Raw genomic sequence first — 16695 nt, 5'->3', positions numbered from 1 at the left:
TTAGAAATATAGCGCTCTGTTTCTTTGAACAACAGGGCTCTCATTTAAGTGTAGCGCATCAGACTGAATTTACGAATGCACCATGTCAGGTCACTCACTCTCTGGGACTGCGAGTGTTACTTGAATAAGTAAACACTGACTAACTGGACCAGACTGGCCGACCCGTATGCTCTTGCTCAGTGAATGGATGATTTGACAGGATTGCTGAAGGTGGGATGGCGGCTTTGTCGTTGATTACTACGCCAGGAGGACTTGAATGGTTTCTTCCAGTAAGTTTTGAGCCAAGTCTCCTTCTGTTCTGGCTTCCAATAACACAACATCATGACATTTCAAGACTCCTACATGTAGCCTACAGACCTGTAGTGGCAAGTCATGTTTTGCCTCCAGCTGATAAAATGATGTCTTTGTGATGTCGGCCCTAAAAGGGTCTATAGAGCAGAAATGCTCCCTTGTGAGCCAGCCCGACATATAAGCAAACTAAATGGCTTCTTAGGGCCCTGTGGCCAGTGGCCAGCACAGGGCCCCCAAAAGCACTTGAAATGCCCCATATGCAGAGATCAGTGGCCGAGTGCTCATTATGCAAGTTGCTTGGGGCGCAGTGGGCAATATGGGTGCACATCTCCAAAACAATAATTATCATCAAGTGTTCAGCCAAGTCATAACACAAATAATATTTTATATATGAAAATTTATAAAAGGAAATTTGAGGGAGCCGGCTTGAATACCCCTGATGCTGCTGATAAAATTAATAATAGCATTGTTATGTATAATTTACAGGTGCTATGCTTAAGTTTGACAATAGATGAGATGCTGGATCATCAGCCAGTACTAACACAGACCCAGTCTAGTTAGCTAGAGCAAATACTAACACTATTAAAATGTTTATGTTTACTTTTAAAATGTTAAAACAGTTTTACCTGTCACTATCAATTTTGCCCTATTCTTGGACAATTTAATGTAATGTTATATTTAAACAGTGCTCCTTTTGCCTTTATTTCTTATTTGATAACTGTACCCAGATTTTACACAGCATTATTAGATACTTATTTTGGTATGGATTTATGTTCTTTACCATATGGTTGCCTTGTGCACCATATCTTTTTAGTTGTGTCTTACACTTCATTAGTGTTTCCAATTTCCAACGAAACAATAACACCAAAACATGCATCAAACTTTAACCAGATAAAGCAAAAGGCCCTGAGAAAAAAACAGTCAGTAGGTTAGCGGGTAGTAGACAAATACTGCATTTATTGTGGTCTATTTAAATAAAGTGTCGCTCCTAACACTATCTTTGGATCTTAGGTTCCTTACATTAAATTTCTAGGGGTCATAGTGGATGAAAAACTAACTTGGAAGTACCATATTGAACTTGTCTGTTAAAAGTCTGTGAAGTCACTAAGTATCTTAAGTAGAGTTCCTTCAAATCCAAATCTCTTTAGAAAATACTTTTATCAATTTTTAATGTCAACATATACCAGATTTGTGAATTCATGTATTAATATGTAGCTACATCTCACTCATGACTTGCCTAGTGTTTTCCAAAAGTTTCTTGAGTATTCCTCGGACATTGACTCATATTCCACAGAACAGTCTGACTTCCCTTAATCAATTTTCTTTGAAATAGAGAGGACCATCTCTTTGAAACAAACTACTTCCATCTCTACAATCATCATCTTCACTATCGTGATTCAAAAACATCTGAAAAGGACTCTAATGAGCAAGGACTCTTAACACTTAATTGATTCATTTGGAATTATTTTCATTTTTTTGTAAATCGTACATCTCCAAAACTTTTGCATTTTTTCTTGGTCTGGAACTGTTGTTCAGTTATACAGTCTGTGCTTTTTGTCTTTTTGTTTTTATGTATAATTGTTGTTTGTAATAAGGGAGGTTTGTGCTTTAGCCATTTTTGGCTTCTAACCTCTCCTGCACAGTGTTTTATCTTTAAATTTCCTTTTTCCTGTATTTTCTACACAGATGTGTGGAAAAACAAACAAACTAAACTAAACTAATAGGTACCACTTTAGTCTTAACATGCTTTTTTTGTACATTTTATGTGCTTGAACCGATACACACGTTAGTTCAGTGGCATCACGTTACAATTAGGAGGGCCCCCAAACCAAATCTGCTTAGACCCTCCAAAACTCTAGGGCTGGCCCTTCTCGCAAGGATGCTTTTCTGCTTGCAGATACTGCTGTATGTGCTCATATCATGTGCATGTGCCTTGGTTGGTATGTGTGCAGGTTTTGAGACTAATTCAATGCCATATGCCAGCCTGTTTGAAATTTGTAAATGATTGTAAATAATTAAAAAGAGTTTCATCCACTGACCGATAGCTGACTGAACAGCATAAAAGTGAAAGTATCAGTATTTTCTGTGGAGTAAAGAGCTGTGAGGCAGAAGATTGTGTCAGCATTTATTTTTCAACTTAATATAAAAGGCTAGATTCAGTGTGTGTAGTTCCTCTCATATCATCTAGTTGTATAAGTGACCTCGCCTTTGGTTGTCAGGATAAAGTCCCTTTCACTGTCCACCTAATAAATCATACAACAAGACACATCTACATTTGTGCACACACTAGTGAGCATTATTCCAAGCTCCCTGACTGTATGAACTTGCTCTCAGTCCATGTTCCACGTCAAAGATTTTACTCAAATCAAACTCTTTCTGAAGTCCCATCCCACTCTCATCCTGAAGAGGCTGCTTGTGTTGCCTCGGATCAAAACATAGTCTCTCTCTCTCTCTGTTCCGCCTCCCCCTGTCCTTTACTTTTTTAATGTCAAGTTCCTTTGAAAACTGAATAATTCAGTTTTCAACTGTCTGTGCTTTTCATCATGGCGACTAAAAGGGATCATTTTCGGTTTGAAATGAAACATCTAAATGTTCATACTTTCTTTCTGCAGCCATTCAGCATGGCCCAATTTATGTGAGATAATTAAATGTCCCTCTGGTGTTTTCAGGAAGATGAAAAGTAAAATACAAACATGGAGGAGGCAGGGGAGGTGCAGTGGTAGTTGTCATTTCCCACTGTTTTGTTTGGCAGACAGAGTCCAGTGCTGACAGCCTAATTCTCCCAGCAGAGTGAACAAACCAGCCATACTGAGGCCACATATGGCAGCTATTTTCCTGCCAATTTTTTTTCCTCTTCTCTTCACTTACCTTGTGTTAAGTGTTTTTTTTAATGCTGTATGTAAGGTTTGGTCAGAATTTGTCAGTCATGGGCCTGACTGATGGTCCAATACTGTCATTGTTTATTTAATACAGTTTGGTAGATTTAATTTTAAATGTATTATAAAACTGACTAATATCTAGTATTAGTAAGCCTAGTAAATGACTGGACAGTGTTTGAAAGGGTAGAGGGCTTTTTATCTGAATGTAGGACTTTTAATTTGAAATAAAAAGAGGCAGCACTCAGACACAGACTTTGACTATGACTTTCATTTACAGCACTAACCCTGTTGGTGCGATCCAGGCCAACAGTTAATGTAAATACATGTTTAAATTAAGAATACACTTAGACACAGTCGCACACCAGATGGAACCTGCTTTCTCTGGAGCTGTACCCACTGATCATTTAACACAACCCTTTCCTCTGGTCAGTACTTCCCCATGTGACTGGTGAAGGCTGGGCAGCCATCGTCCACTATCGGAGCCACTATAAACAATAGTTTGTATAACATATTTTTGTTGCAGATGACCAAAAGGAGAATTTTGTCATTGTGGCGGCAGCCCTTGTGACATTATTAAGCATAACATTCACTTTACGCTCAATTGGAAACTTATTTCCACTTTCTCCTCGTAACCCTGATGGCACCCATTCTGACACTGTAAAGTGCAACACACACCGCCGCCATACGCCGCGTGTCAAAACGCCCGCCTCCATTATATTCTATGAAGCAACCCACACTGGCGCCGCGCCGCTCTGCTTCAGCCCACTGCTCTATTTCCAGCACGGCCGGCGCTCATGGCGGCGCTGCGAGAAATGTACGTTTCGGTCGCTGTAGTATCAAAACCGGTTGTTTAAAATTTTTAATAAGATGACTCTGATAAGAAACTCACCCGTGAAATCCAAGTTGCTGTTGCCTCAAAGTTTTTCCTCTTCTTCTTCTTCCGTTACTAGCAGTTGGCAACCGTTGGCAACTAGTGTAGGTACAGCCACCTAGAGGGCTGGGGTGAGAAATACATGTCAACGGTGCCGCTGCGCGCCGCTACCAGTGTGTGTTGGGGGACGGCACTTGACGGCCACAGCGCCGCGCCGGCGGCGGTGTGTGTTGCATTTAATATGTATTAGTCACTGTTTTGGTCTCTAGCTAATTTCCCTGTTCATGAGAAGTGTACTATTGAAATCTTTTTAAGGCTTAAAGTTACACATATTTAAGAGTGACAGGCTGTCTGTCAAAAGTATCCTAGTCTTCTCAGTCAGATCCATCCCTCATAGCTCCACAGTGCCAGCCTATGGTGACCTCTGGCTCCAAAAACAGATTGCGATGTCCAAAATGCTGAACTCAAGGCTTTAAAACAGTAGTTCACAAACCAATGGGTGGTGTCACTGTAGCTATATCCATTATCCATGCAGTCTATGGTCCAAAACTACTATTTTAATCACGGCTGCCTAGTTAGCTAGCTAGCTTGCTAATTCCACCATGCTTTTATGCTAAAGTTACAGTGGTTATGAAAAATGAGCCAAAAAAATTGTCATTCATCTGATGGTAGCTATGTGCTTTTCTACACTGTGACAAGAACAGTGGATGAAGCCCACAAATGTTTTTATAAATATCAACAGACTGCCTCAAACTTTTCTTATCAAATAACCAGATGTTTTCTGACACAGTTGTTCATCTTTTGCACTGACAATTCTACCCGGGTTTCATGTCCTTGTAAGCTCCAACTGAGAGAAGGAATGGGACTTTGACTTCCAGGGCGGCACTGGATGCCGAAAATAATGATTTGCAAACATATACAGAGTAGAGCTCAGTCCAGGCGATTAGCCAATAGCGCAGAGCCCCTTAGCTTTTTTATCATCGAGGTGTCATTGTGTTTATTGTTACCTAAGATGCTAATTACTCAATAGGATTGTATGACTTTGAGGTTTAAGCTTTTTCTCAATAGCTTTCAATTGCGGGGCTGTTGATTTATCTAATCAAAGTCTGTCATTCCTATATTTAATGTTTTTCCTTCTGTCTAGGATTTGTTTGCGCTGGACGTGGAGCCTTACCGATACAGTGGTGTGAATATGACAGGCTTCAGGATCCTCAACACTGAAAACAGCCAGGTGGCTTCCATCATTGAGAAATGGTCCATGGAGCGACTGCAGGCTCCACCCAAACCTGACTCTGGTCTACTGGACGGCTTCATGACCGTAAGTCAATGAGTGTTTTTTATGACCTGGTATTCATCTGCTCAGTGTGACAGAGGTTGTTTCCCATCAGTCAGTGAAGTATATTGATGAGAACTTATACACCAGTAGAATCAGCATGAACTACAGGTCACATTTACACATGTACTTTGGTTCATTTGGTATGACCACAAAAGGGACCTGGACTCAAAGGGCAACAATGTAATATGTTTTTTCTTTGGTCCATCAAAAATGAACCAAAGGCCGTAAACTGACAGATAACTTGTTTATTGGAGAGATTTGGTGACTGCAACAAAAGCACAACATGCAAAGTTTATTCCAGTTACAGTACCAGGAGCAAGTCCTGTTTCCCTCAGTATGCCTTATGGGTTCATTCATCTTAGCAGGTGTTCACAAAGAAAGTGATTGTTTTAAGTGTTAGTCATGGAAACTGAACCCAGACTGCAGATGCCACAAATAATGACAACAGCTAGAAACAGGACAACAACAAGGCATCTTACCTCACAGTAATTTAGCCTTAATGTCAACTGGATACGGCATCATAGTCTGGCTATGTTGCAGTTGTTGGGCACGCGCCACTTCCATCCTACTGGTAGATGTCCTTCAGATGGGCGAGTAAGCATCTCTGTGATGATTCAGGCACTGCTCTTGTATTTTATTTATACACTGTAGTTTTGCTGGAGCAGCTTGCATCTCTAACATGTGAAATTTACTTGTGAATGTCTATAAATGTCTGTATTTATATGCAGTTACCATAACATTGACATTTAATCATGCATCTAATTTTTTAGTGACTTAAAAAAATCTTGTTACTTCTTTGACAAAATGTGTGAAGCAGGAGAAGGGAGGTTACAGTTTTTCCTCTACTATTCAGGAAGTACAGATAAAAAGATAGAAATAGAACAGCTTGATGTTGTGCAGTGATAACACCAAAGTATAGCCACAAAGTATCTGTTATCAGATGAATCACAACTGAGCTGCAAACATGCGTTCAATGTGTTTATGAAAAACAAAGTGTGTCAGTAACACAGTTCTAGTTGTTAAAGAACAGACAGCTTTAGATGCTCTACCTCCGAAACTCTTTCAATGGAAACTGCAAAACCGAGAAAAGACACAGCCGAGGTGCTGTATGGCTATGGCAAGTCCTTTTAACATTTAATCAGTAGAGGTAATAGCAATTGAAGATATCATCAATTGCTTTTTGACTATTTAGAATTCCAAGCTGGCACATTCATAATGTAATTTGGTCTAGAAATTGAATTTTAGAGATATTGTATTCCATTTATGATATGTATAGGGATGCTTGTAGATATTTACAATGAAAATTGTTTCTAGTAAGAATTGAATTGTTGATATCAATAATTAACATTTTGGATATGTCAACTTGAAATTATAACACATCAATACTGAGGTATTTGTAACTGAGTTTGAATAGAAGTCAATAGGAAAAAGTTAAGACAGATGTCTACAATGAACATTTCCACTGCTAACAAGTGAAGTGTTGATATTAATAATTAACATTTTGACTAGTAAGAATTGAATTGTTGAAATCAATAATTCAAATTTCTGATATGTCAACTTGGAATTACAACACATCCAAACTGAATTATAGATATTTATAGTTGAGTTTGAATACAAATCATTTTGGCTTGGAATTGCAACTAGTAAGAATGTAATTTTAAATATCTAGAATCTGAAGTCCAGATATCTTAAATGCCATTGTAACTTATTTAACTTTATGTTTTTTTATCCTTTTATGACTTGTCATAATTTGATTTTGGATATCAGAAAAGATATTTTGACTAGTCAAAACATCAATGTAGTTGTTTTTATATAGTTGCTGGTGGTGTTAAAAACTGACTCCGGCCGGCAGCGTATCATTCTGCAGCAAATGTACGTTGTAGCATCGGTATCTGACTCAGTAGTATGTCATAAGTTCAAAATGAGAAAGGGCTGGTTTTGTTGAGTGTGTGCTCTTGGAGTCAGTTTTGGCTTATGGAAGTAGGAATGGAAGTATATGGAAGTATATCTGTCCACAAATGCTTCAAAAGGTGCTGCCAGTGTCTCTGAATCAGAACCTTGATGAAGCAGGCCCATAGAGCCTACTGAAGCACTGTAATTTATATGGGACACACAGAGTTCTTACTACAGTTGCCCAGAGGGACAATCTACCCAAATCTTTGTGGATTTCCACTGTGCTTCTTCGCTCTTTCTTTGCTGCTTGGCTGGTTTTTACAGACATAGAGTCAGTGAAGATATAAAGTGTAGTTCTGGACGTGATAGACCTGTTAGAATGGATGTGCAGTGGCTTCTGTTACTGTAACTCGCCAGTCGTCCTGAGGGAGTCAAATGGAAAACCTCAGTGCCCCGAGTTGTGTGCCCCGGGTGTGATAAGAAGAGTCTCTGTCACTGTGATCTGAAACCTCTCTGATCAGAGCACACTGCCTGTAATAACTGTTCCTCCACGCTGCTTTTATACCACTCTCTTATCTGGGAACCTTGCCAAAAAACGTCAACCCACCAGAGACAAGGAATGGGAAGGAAAAAAGACTAATGGAGGAGAGAGGAGAAATGAGATGAGGGGGATGAATGAAAACGAAAAGAAAAAGAAGGACAGAGAGTGGGTGAAGGGAAGGCAGAAGTGAAATCAGAGTCCTTGTGTTTTATTCCCAGATGGACTGTCGAGGTGTTAAACGTTAGGCCGATGTAGCTGCTTGGTCTGATTCCAGTTGGAAAGCACTGGCGGCGGCAGCGGCAACATGTTGGCTGCTGATTGAAAACAGTGGCTTACCTCTGGGGAATAACAGATTCCCTTTTTTTTCTAAAACGGCGCAATCTTGCTGAGTCATGTTTCTGGATTGATATCGGAGAGTGGGTGTTACTCAGTTTAAGCCCCTTTTGTTGGATTTGTTGCTCAATCAATACCGTTTCCCACTTGAGACCTGAAATGGACTGTGTGTGTAATAACTGTACCTTTTCAAAACACAAAAAGCTCACAGAGTGCCTCTATAGCTACTAGCTTCCAGCGCAAGCTGGTACATGGAGTCAATTTGATGTCTTAAGTCCACACAAAGAGGAAGAAACAAGGGAAAATAAAAGATCCCTCTCATCATCTTTGTGTTTGTATTCACCTCTTTTACTCCATTATGTGCTGCAGAGAGTCATCAGGCGAGCAGAGCTAGCTGGTTATTTTTGGATCAGCGACAGGCGGAGATTTATGTGTGTGAGAAGTGCGCTGTGACCCTGCTCATCAGTGAATTAATGGCATATGAGTTTGAAGGTGGGGATTGATTAATTAGACAAATGGCAATCAGTCAGCAGCTAATGCATATTGACATGGTGAAAGGTTCCGTAAACGTTTGATTAACGGCTTAATTTGTGTGCCGTATTTACGGTTTTGTGTGCTTAAGTAGTGAACTGCTGATGTGCTGTAACTTATGAACTCGCAGATCGTGACAGATTGCACTGAGTGAGAAGTCCAGAGCCTTCATGTTCTCACACTGCTTCTCCATTCAGCACCATTGTTTTACCTTTAGTGGTTGAAATTGCAGTGTGAACAGTATGGCTTATTGCAGAATAACAATAATTTGTTTGGAGCCAAAGTTGCTGCAGTGTTTTAATTTAAAGCAAACAATTAGAAGTTGCTATTTCTCCTCAAATTGTGTTCTTGGCAGCTGGCAAAGACCTCTGAAATAGCATTTTTGTTCTACAGGAAATAGCCTATGCCATAAAACATTTCAGTTCAATTCATTTATTTGTCACATGGAATTATACAATGTACAACTCCAGTGAAATGTGATCCCATTAGCTCCTTTAACTTGTGCACTATAATTTGAGTCATTTTTGTCTTTTTACATTAGTGGCTGCTGCTTTGTGGTTGTCCATGTTTCGGGATGGTTCTTGTAATCTATGGAATCTGGTTGTGGAGTGATTTAACTGTCAACACATCCCCAACCTGAAGAAGACGGTGGCATGGTTGCTCCTCCTGAACATGGCAGCGCCGCACTGCAGCTGGTGTTAACAGTGAACCACAGCAGGACTGCCCAGGATAGCACCTCACATTCCCACCAGTTCTTATTCAACATAAAGCACTCTTCGTTTCACACTAGAGACCTCAGCTCTGTCGGATCATCTTATAGAAAAAAAGTCACCTGGTTGGGTAGCGTTGTCCAGAATTTAGCCAAGGATCAGTGAATCAAAGGATATTACAATATCCCGTTGGAAACTGATGTGACACAGAGGTTGTCCAGTTCATTTTCCAGCACCTGTACAATGGCTAGCAGGATGCTAGTTCAGCTAATGGCCATTCTCCTCTATCTATCTTTGATGTTTACTGATTTTTACGTCTGAAAACCTTAACCTGGCTCAGTAAGCTAGCCAGCAGTTATCAGAATGTGAGTTAACAAACTGCTGAGTTGATTTACACATCCTGATGATGACTTGCAGCCACACACCACCGCCATCCAAAGCCAACTACACAAAGCACCAGTAACATTTGCAAAATAAACATACACACCTAAATATAGCACAAATTTAGCAGAGCTGATAGAGAGGCAGCTGGAAGCATCTGCGCCTCAATTGATATTTCCGTCACTTCATATTTAATCTATACTGTCAGAGATGGATGAGAACCTTCAAATGACTGTTTTCAGCATAAAATTTTGCTGATATAAATGCAGGTGTGACTAAGCCTTGAGAGTAAAACACTAATTTTACAGTCATTTCAACAGAGTTGCTGAATCAAAGGATTAGCTTATATAGGGGTGCTGGTTCAAATTTAGTGAACCTTGAGAGGTGTATTTGTGTTGTTGGCCAGTTGACAAAGTGTCTTGACAGTGCTGACCTTTGACTGAGCAGAACTTTTTTGTCCAAAATGGCTATCGGTCAAAATTAGTATTGGCTGATATTCACCCTGTTGACTGCCATCGGCCTATCAGCAAATAGGAAGACATTCACCAATGATGGTGGCCAAGGTTTTTCTGTTGTGTCTCGTCCATTTTGTGCAGGCTAAAAAGCAGGGCTCCAGATTAATAGCGTCCTGTTCTCCTGGGGACCATAGAACATGTGTTTGAGATGAACAGAGATCTTCCGCAGGATGCCTTCAGGGTGAAAGGTTTTCTTAAGATGTTTTCCATGTGATAAAAGGTTATATTGATGGTTGAATTAACAAAAGACTATAACACAGTTATTGAAGTGTTTTTTTTTTTAAATGTTTAACACCAAAATTGGGAATAAATAACAAAAATAAGATAAACAACAAGTATTGGCTATCTGCCAAATTGTCATTTTCAGCATTGGTATCAGCCCATAATTTCACAACTGGGGCATCCAAAGTTCAAATCCATTAAATTAACTGTATTGAATGGTTCCTGATCAAAAGGCCATTATTTAGGATAGCTGTGTCTGAAAGCACTCCTTCACTCATTCACTACTCCTTACATAGTAAACCCCCGACAGTTTTTTCTATAGTGAGTCATAAACTGAGATTTAAATGTAATCATCATGATCATCATCATCACTTGCAGGTGATTTTTGCATCCAGAGATGCAATGGATTACATTGTGAGATCATTAGCATAAGGTATTGTACATGCCATATACACATGCCATGTTTTTCTTTTTATTGTAGTTATGCAAACATTTTACACTCATAATTAAGAAACTTAAATAAAATGGTGGAATCCAATTGTAGTACAGTAAGTACCAGTGTGACCAATATCACTAAAATTCATGCACCAGCCAATTTGCGAGAAAGTGCAAATGAATTTTGCTGTCTCACTTTCTGTGACCGGGCACTAATCCTTGTAGTTATTTGGAGAGATAAGCAGCTTATACAGTGGATTTTGTCTTTAATTGTGTCTAAGTCAGTTTTAATTGCTAATTGCTGACTCTATATAAGAGCATGGGTCGTGCTGGGCAGTTTGTACTGGAAGCAGTTGTATTGTTAATTGTGTGTTGCTAAAACTTCTGCTGTTGCTGATAGATGTGCAATTAACCTCCCCCTGATTTTTTATATGACATGATTGAGGGGTGTCATATTGTATTTGGATGGTGTGCCATGAAATTTGGTGCTTACATTATTAAAAACATTATACCTGCTAAACATCAGCCTGTTAGCATGCTGATGTTAACATAGCTAATTTAAGCATTAGCTGATGAAGATGATGGCTGTGACATAACATCACACAACAAGTTTGCCTTTGGTTTGCATTTCCTAACAGCCAAAAATGTTACTACTACAAATGTGATGAAAAATCAAAACCTCCAGAGGTCAATACTGCTTGCAGATGCTGGTAGAGATGAGGTTGGCATGGGTTTACCTTGGCTATGCATCTCTAACCGATAAGGAGGCTCTCAGGAAGTGACATGGTAATTACCACTCAGTATGTCCAAAACGATACATGCTGTTTATGTGCACAAAGTCTATTGGATGATAATACACACACTGCATATGTAGTGCATGATATACGATTTTGGACGCAGGGGTAGTCTATTTTCACACCTAGCAGATAGCTACAGCTTTCCTTCCTGCATCTTGTGTCACTACATCAAATCATGAAGATGATTGAATAAATCTATGAAGTTTGTTCCAGAGACTGTTTTCCTTTTTCCACAATATGTTTATGTGTGACAAATCAGGTAAACTAGTTCTGCACCTCAGTACTTTATGCTGCCTTCAATTAATGTGTCAGCGGAGAATCCCTGCCCTGAGTCGTGGCTCAACATGCACAACGAGAGTGACCTTACAAGCTCCACGCTCTCATTACCATAATGTCTCTCCTTGTTAATTGCTTAAGCTGCTGTCTGATTCATTGTGTGCCCCGCTAAATTGAAACAGGTTCAAAAAAACACTCAGCCACGACTGTAATTTCTGCATTTATCTCTTTGTCATAAGTTGGAAAGCCGGGGACGTTAACTTTCACCCTTGTCCAGGCAAACGGGCTGACCCTTTAACCATCAAGGTCGTCTCTTTGTTTGTTGCAGCTCCAAAACACTGTTGATATTCAGAGCCACGGCATTACCGCCGAATCATTTCTATTCCCGTATTACCATAAATATGCTATACCTGTGGGTAAATTTAAATAGGGCAGTGATGGAAAGCCATTTCCTTTTTGACAGATATCATTTAAAGTCTGATCCAAACAGAGTTATAAAAAATGTCACACAGACATCAGACATATTCCAGGATTCATATTATCCGAGCATCACTCAAACAGGCATATGGTGGACACTGTGAAAGGATAGGATGAGTCATATGAGAAATATGTTATTAAATCGCAGGAAGCTGTGCTGAAAGATGTCTTAACACTTTGCAATTATTCTGTGGCTGCCAATAAATCTGACATTGACTTATACTGTATGTGCACCATATATATTATATTTGTTAATTCATTTTTAGCAAGCACCTAATACCATACATAACAAAACCATCATCTGCAAGTAATCCAATTCATATAGCAGTCTATTCACTGTTTGTCTTGGGAGAAAATAAGTTGTTCATTTTTGTAATCATGGTCTAAATTTTTTCTTTCTCTTTTTTTTTTAAATTTCTCTTTTCAATGCTGAAACATTTCCTGCTCTTAATGTATTTTTTTCTGCAATAAATCAGAACACTCACATTTTTTTCATTTTTTCCAAAAGTTTTTTGCCACATCACATAGCCTCCATCAAGCCATGAGATGAAGCTAAAAGCTCCAGGAAAATAAAAAGATAAATGGGCCATATAATCAGAATGTTTATGACTCCACGTTAGTGATAGCTGTGGCCGGACTGTGCATCCATCTCATTTTCGTGAACAAAATATCTTAAGGACACCTTGAAGGAATTTCTTTAAATTTGGCACAAATGTTCACATGAACTTAACGATAAACTGATTCAATTTGAGCACATACAGCAAGCAGCAGCAGCGATCCATCGTCCGACACCAGCTCAATGTATGGATGGAAACAGAGGGCTTGGCGGGGACAGAGCACTTTCTATTCAATAGTAAACGAACATGCCTTCTGGGGTCATTTTTACTTGATCAGCAGACTTCACTACAAGCCGATTGGCTGTGGAAACAAGTGACGTGCTTTAGGTTCTAAAACCAGTCGCCAGCAATTTGACCAGCTGGGTTTCAGGTGACACCATCAGCCGGCTTGAGTCAAGCTCAGATGTCCAGTTGTCTCATTGGGGATCTTTGGTGTGAACTTAAGGCAGCGTAACATGATCTCACTTGACTAAGTAAGGTATTACACATGACATACATACGATGATATACTGCGTTACATTATTAAAATAACTCACACTAACTTTTTGTGTCACGCAAACAGTGGTCTCTTGGAATAAAGTGCTGTGTTTGTTTGACCGATCCATCTCGCTGAACTCCTGCCCTAAGCAGATTTTCTCGCTGTTCCTCACTTCCTCCGAGAAGTCACTGCGGAACAAAAAAATGTAAATATGGGTCACAATTTCTACTCCTAATAACCTCTTATGTGGTTGGAGGAGGGCAGAGAAATTCACAGCACAATCTACAAACAGGTTAACATGGCCGTACGTGATACGCTGAAGTCAATCACTTTATGGTTTATGATGGTGAAAAAATTAGCACATAAAATTTATTTCAGTTTTACTGTAATATTTTGGTTGCATGGATCCCATGTATGTGTGTGATATATGACATCATCATACATCAGGAGATTGTTTTCTCAGAATATAAAGTCACTTGTCAGAACAGCACACATTAACAATGCTTCATTTGAAATCAATATTTACAAACTGATAAAAACTCTTGTTTCAAACATTCTACAATACAAGGAAGCCATAATTAGATTCATACCCTGCAGGATGTTTGTCTGTCATGTGTTTTCAGTATCTCTTGTTGTTTTTTTGTTTTGTTTTGGCGTCCTCGTAAAGAGATAAATTGTTAAAGAGCAATTTATTGGCAGAAAAAGAGATGAGTGAACTGGAATACGACGAGACTGGTGGAGGGATTGAGAGATGGGTTTTTTGTCTCTATCCTGCCTGTTCCTGTTCCAACCTGTCAGTCATCCTGTCTCGCTGGAGACCTCCCTGAGTGGCAGAACAGGCTGGGAAACATGGCCTGGACTAGTTTCAGGGGCGAGTGAGTCAGTGGGGGTGCAGGTTGCTTCTAAGGTTGGGAGGGTGTGTGGGTGCTGACCCCGGGCAGAGGTCAGGTCTGGAGCAGCTGGGGGGCTGCCGGACCTGTCAAAGCACACAGCAGCATACAGACAGCCAGCACAGTGCAGCAACCTGCCTGTTTGATACACAGATCATGCTTCGCTCTATTGCCTCACTGTTTTCCAAGACGCACAGCTTTTGTGTTGCATTGTGGGATATGCCCTGATGAGGCTGGTGCTGTAGCTTTGAAAGGCTTCCAAAGCCTTTGTCTGGAGTTCGAGCTGTTTGAGTGAGTTCTCATTAGGAGGAGGCTAATATTTGGTTATTCCACATTTTGGCTGCGGCCCCAAACTCGGCGCTGGGATGATGCCGTTGGACCGTGCCCTTCTCCGCCTCTTAGATTGGGCTTCTCTCAGCTAAGTTTATTCCATCTGCTTCTCTGTGTGCATCAAGCCATCTCTCCGGCTCCCCCTCTCTGGCTCATAGACTTGGATCTGGCTTTGGTATTGTCCAAATGTTGGGGAAGGAATTTGGCTGTGACATGTTGCTGGGACATTATTCCGGCAGCTGGCGTTACTTGTGCAGAGGCTGGTGGTGCTTGGCAGTGATGAGGAACAGTAACTCCGGTGCACAGGGTTCACCCAGAGAGCCACTTAGAGGCTGCCGGGGTTTCTGTGAGCCGAGAGGACTGTGGGAGACAAGTCGCTCTCTACAATGCTGACTTGAGGGGGTTGAAGTTTTTGCTCTTTTTTCACTTATTTAAATAACATGGTCTGATTTTTCATTTCTGCAGTTTGTACAGCAGCATGTCAGGGTTTCTGGAGTGGGCTGCAGATTAAAAAGCATTTAAACAGGGCTTCAGCTCAGCTCCATGTTTTGGCAGGTCTGTTGGAGTGGCTGCTCACCCTTTGTGGCCATGTTGTCAGTATAAGAAGCAGTACAAGGTAGCATTTTAATTCTGAGCATTAGAGCACTAGATACAATATTATTATGGGGTCAGTAGGTTTATTTAACTGTGGAAACAAGCATGAGGAGGAAGATTGCTACTTGCATTACCAGACAAACCAATGAGAAGTAGCTACATTCCTTGTCCATGTTGTCTTTAAAGACATTCTTTCGAAGTGGGACTCTGAGGTGATGTCAGCCTGACTTCCACACTCAAAGAGAAGAGGTCTTTGACGTCTTTGGTCTCATTAAAAGCAAAGAATTCCATTTCAGTTGACATTGAGGGGGCTGGAAAAGCAACATCTGAACAACCACAATGTCATCAGTTGTAGCAGAAGGTCAACATACACAGGGAGATTACATTGAAAGATACAGTCCCTGAGTTTGTTATAGCTTCCAACAGTGCAGCCAAAACAGTTATTGTCCTCACAGTCCACCACTAATGTTTCAAAGCCAGAAAAAATGTTGGCATTGTACATTTCTGCAAATCATAGATACATTACATTTGCATTTCTGCAATGCTGTGGTTAAAATGTGGTTGCGTTTATGCTAAAAAAATGGTTATGGTTAGGAAAAGACCATGCTCTGTCTTGAAATGCCTGGTTTTGGTGGCTCAAAAGGCACTGGAAATGCAGTGATACGTCTGTAAAAAAACAGCTGCTTTTCATGGCAATATCTGCACTGGAAACACCAACGTCTTCTCATCCCAACTTGTTAAATATCGCCGCTTTATCAGTGCCTTTCACATCTACATTTTACATGCGAGGTATCCTCCTATATCTGTTGTTGGCGTTCACGTCATGTCACTTGTTACATGTCTCTTTTCTAAATAAACCTCTGTTTTCACAGGAAATGTATAATTCCTGCTCTTTATATGCATACAGTCTTTATTGAAATACACTTACAATGTCGGTAAAACACCTATTTTTGTTATTTTCTCGAGCAACAAAAGCATGTGGTTGGGTTTAGAAAAAAACCTCATGGTTCACATTCATAGGGGAAGCAAATACAGTGCTGTCAGGTGAAAGTTCAGTGTCTGTTAGACTCCCCCAACACCCATCCTGCCCACCATGTAGAGACTTTCCAGCTCATTATATTATATCATTACCTGCAGTGTTTCAAAGTGATGCTGTCCAGCGGCGTATCACACTGCCACCAGTTCCGTCCAGCGGCATTATTAACTAACGTCGCCTGTCTGCATTTCACACTGTGAAGGTTCTGTCCAGCCACAGAGGGACGGCCACCTAACAGTGTATCATACTGCCACAAAAAATT

General features: G+C 40.3%; 1 protein-coding gene across 1 annotated transcript in view; it reads left to right on the top strand.

Moving 5' to 3' along the window:
* The window catches only part of grik2 (glutamate receptor, ionotropic, kainate 2), a 426471-nt gene that overhangs the window by 181755 nt on the left and 228021 nt on the right, over window positions 1-16695 (top strand). The window contains exon 7 of the mRNA XM_050045772.1: window positions 5186-5359. Coding sequence (XP_049901729.1) covers window positions 5186-5359 — 174 coding nt within the window. The remainder of the gene's footprint in view (window positions 1-5185; window positions 5360-16695) is intronic.

This window comes from Epinephelus moara, chromosome 6 (genome assembly GCF_006386435.1).
Source record: "Epinephelus moara isolate mb chromosome 6, YSFRI_EMoa_1.0, whole genome shotgun sequence".
Taxonomy (NCBI): Eukaryota; Metazoa; Chordata; class Actinopteri; order Perciformes; family Serranidae; genus Epinephelus; species Epinephelus moara.
The sequence above is the reverse complement of the archived record's forward strand: the minus strand, read 5'-3'. Positions and strand labels throughout refer to the sequence as shown.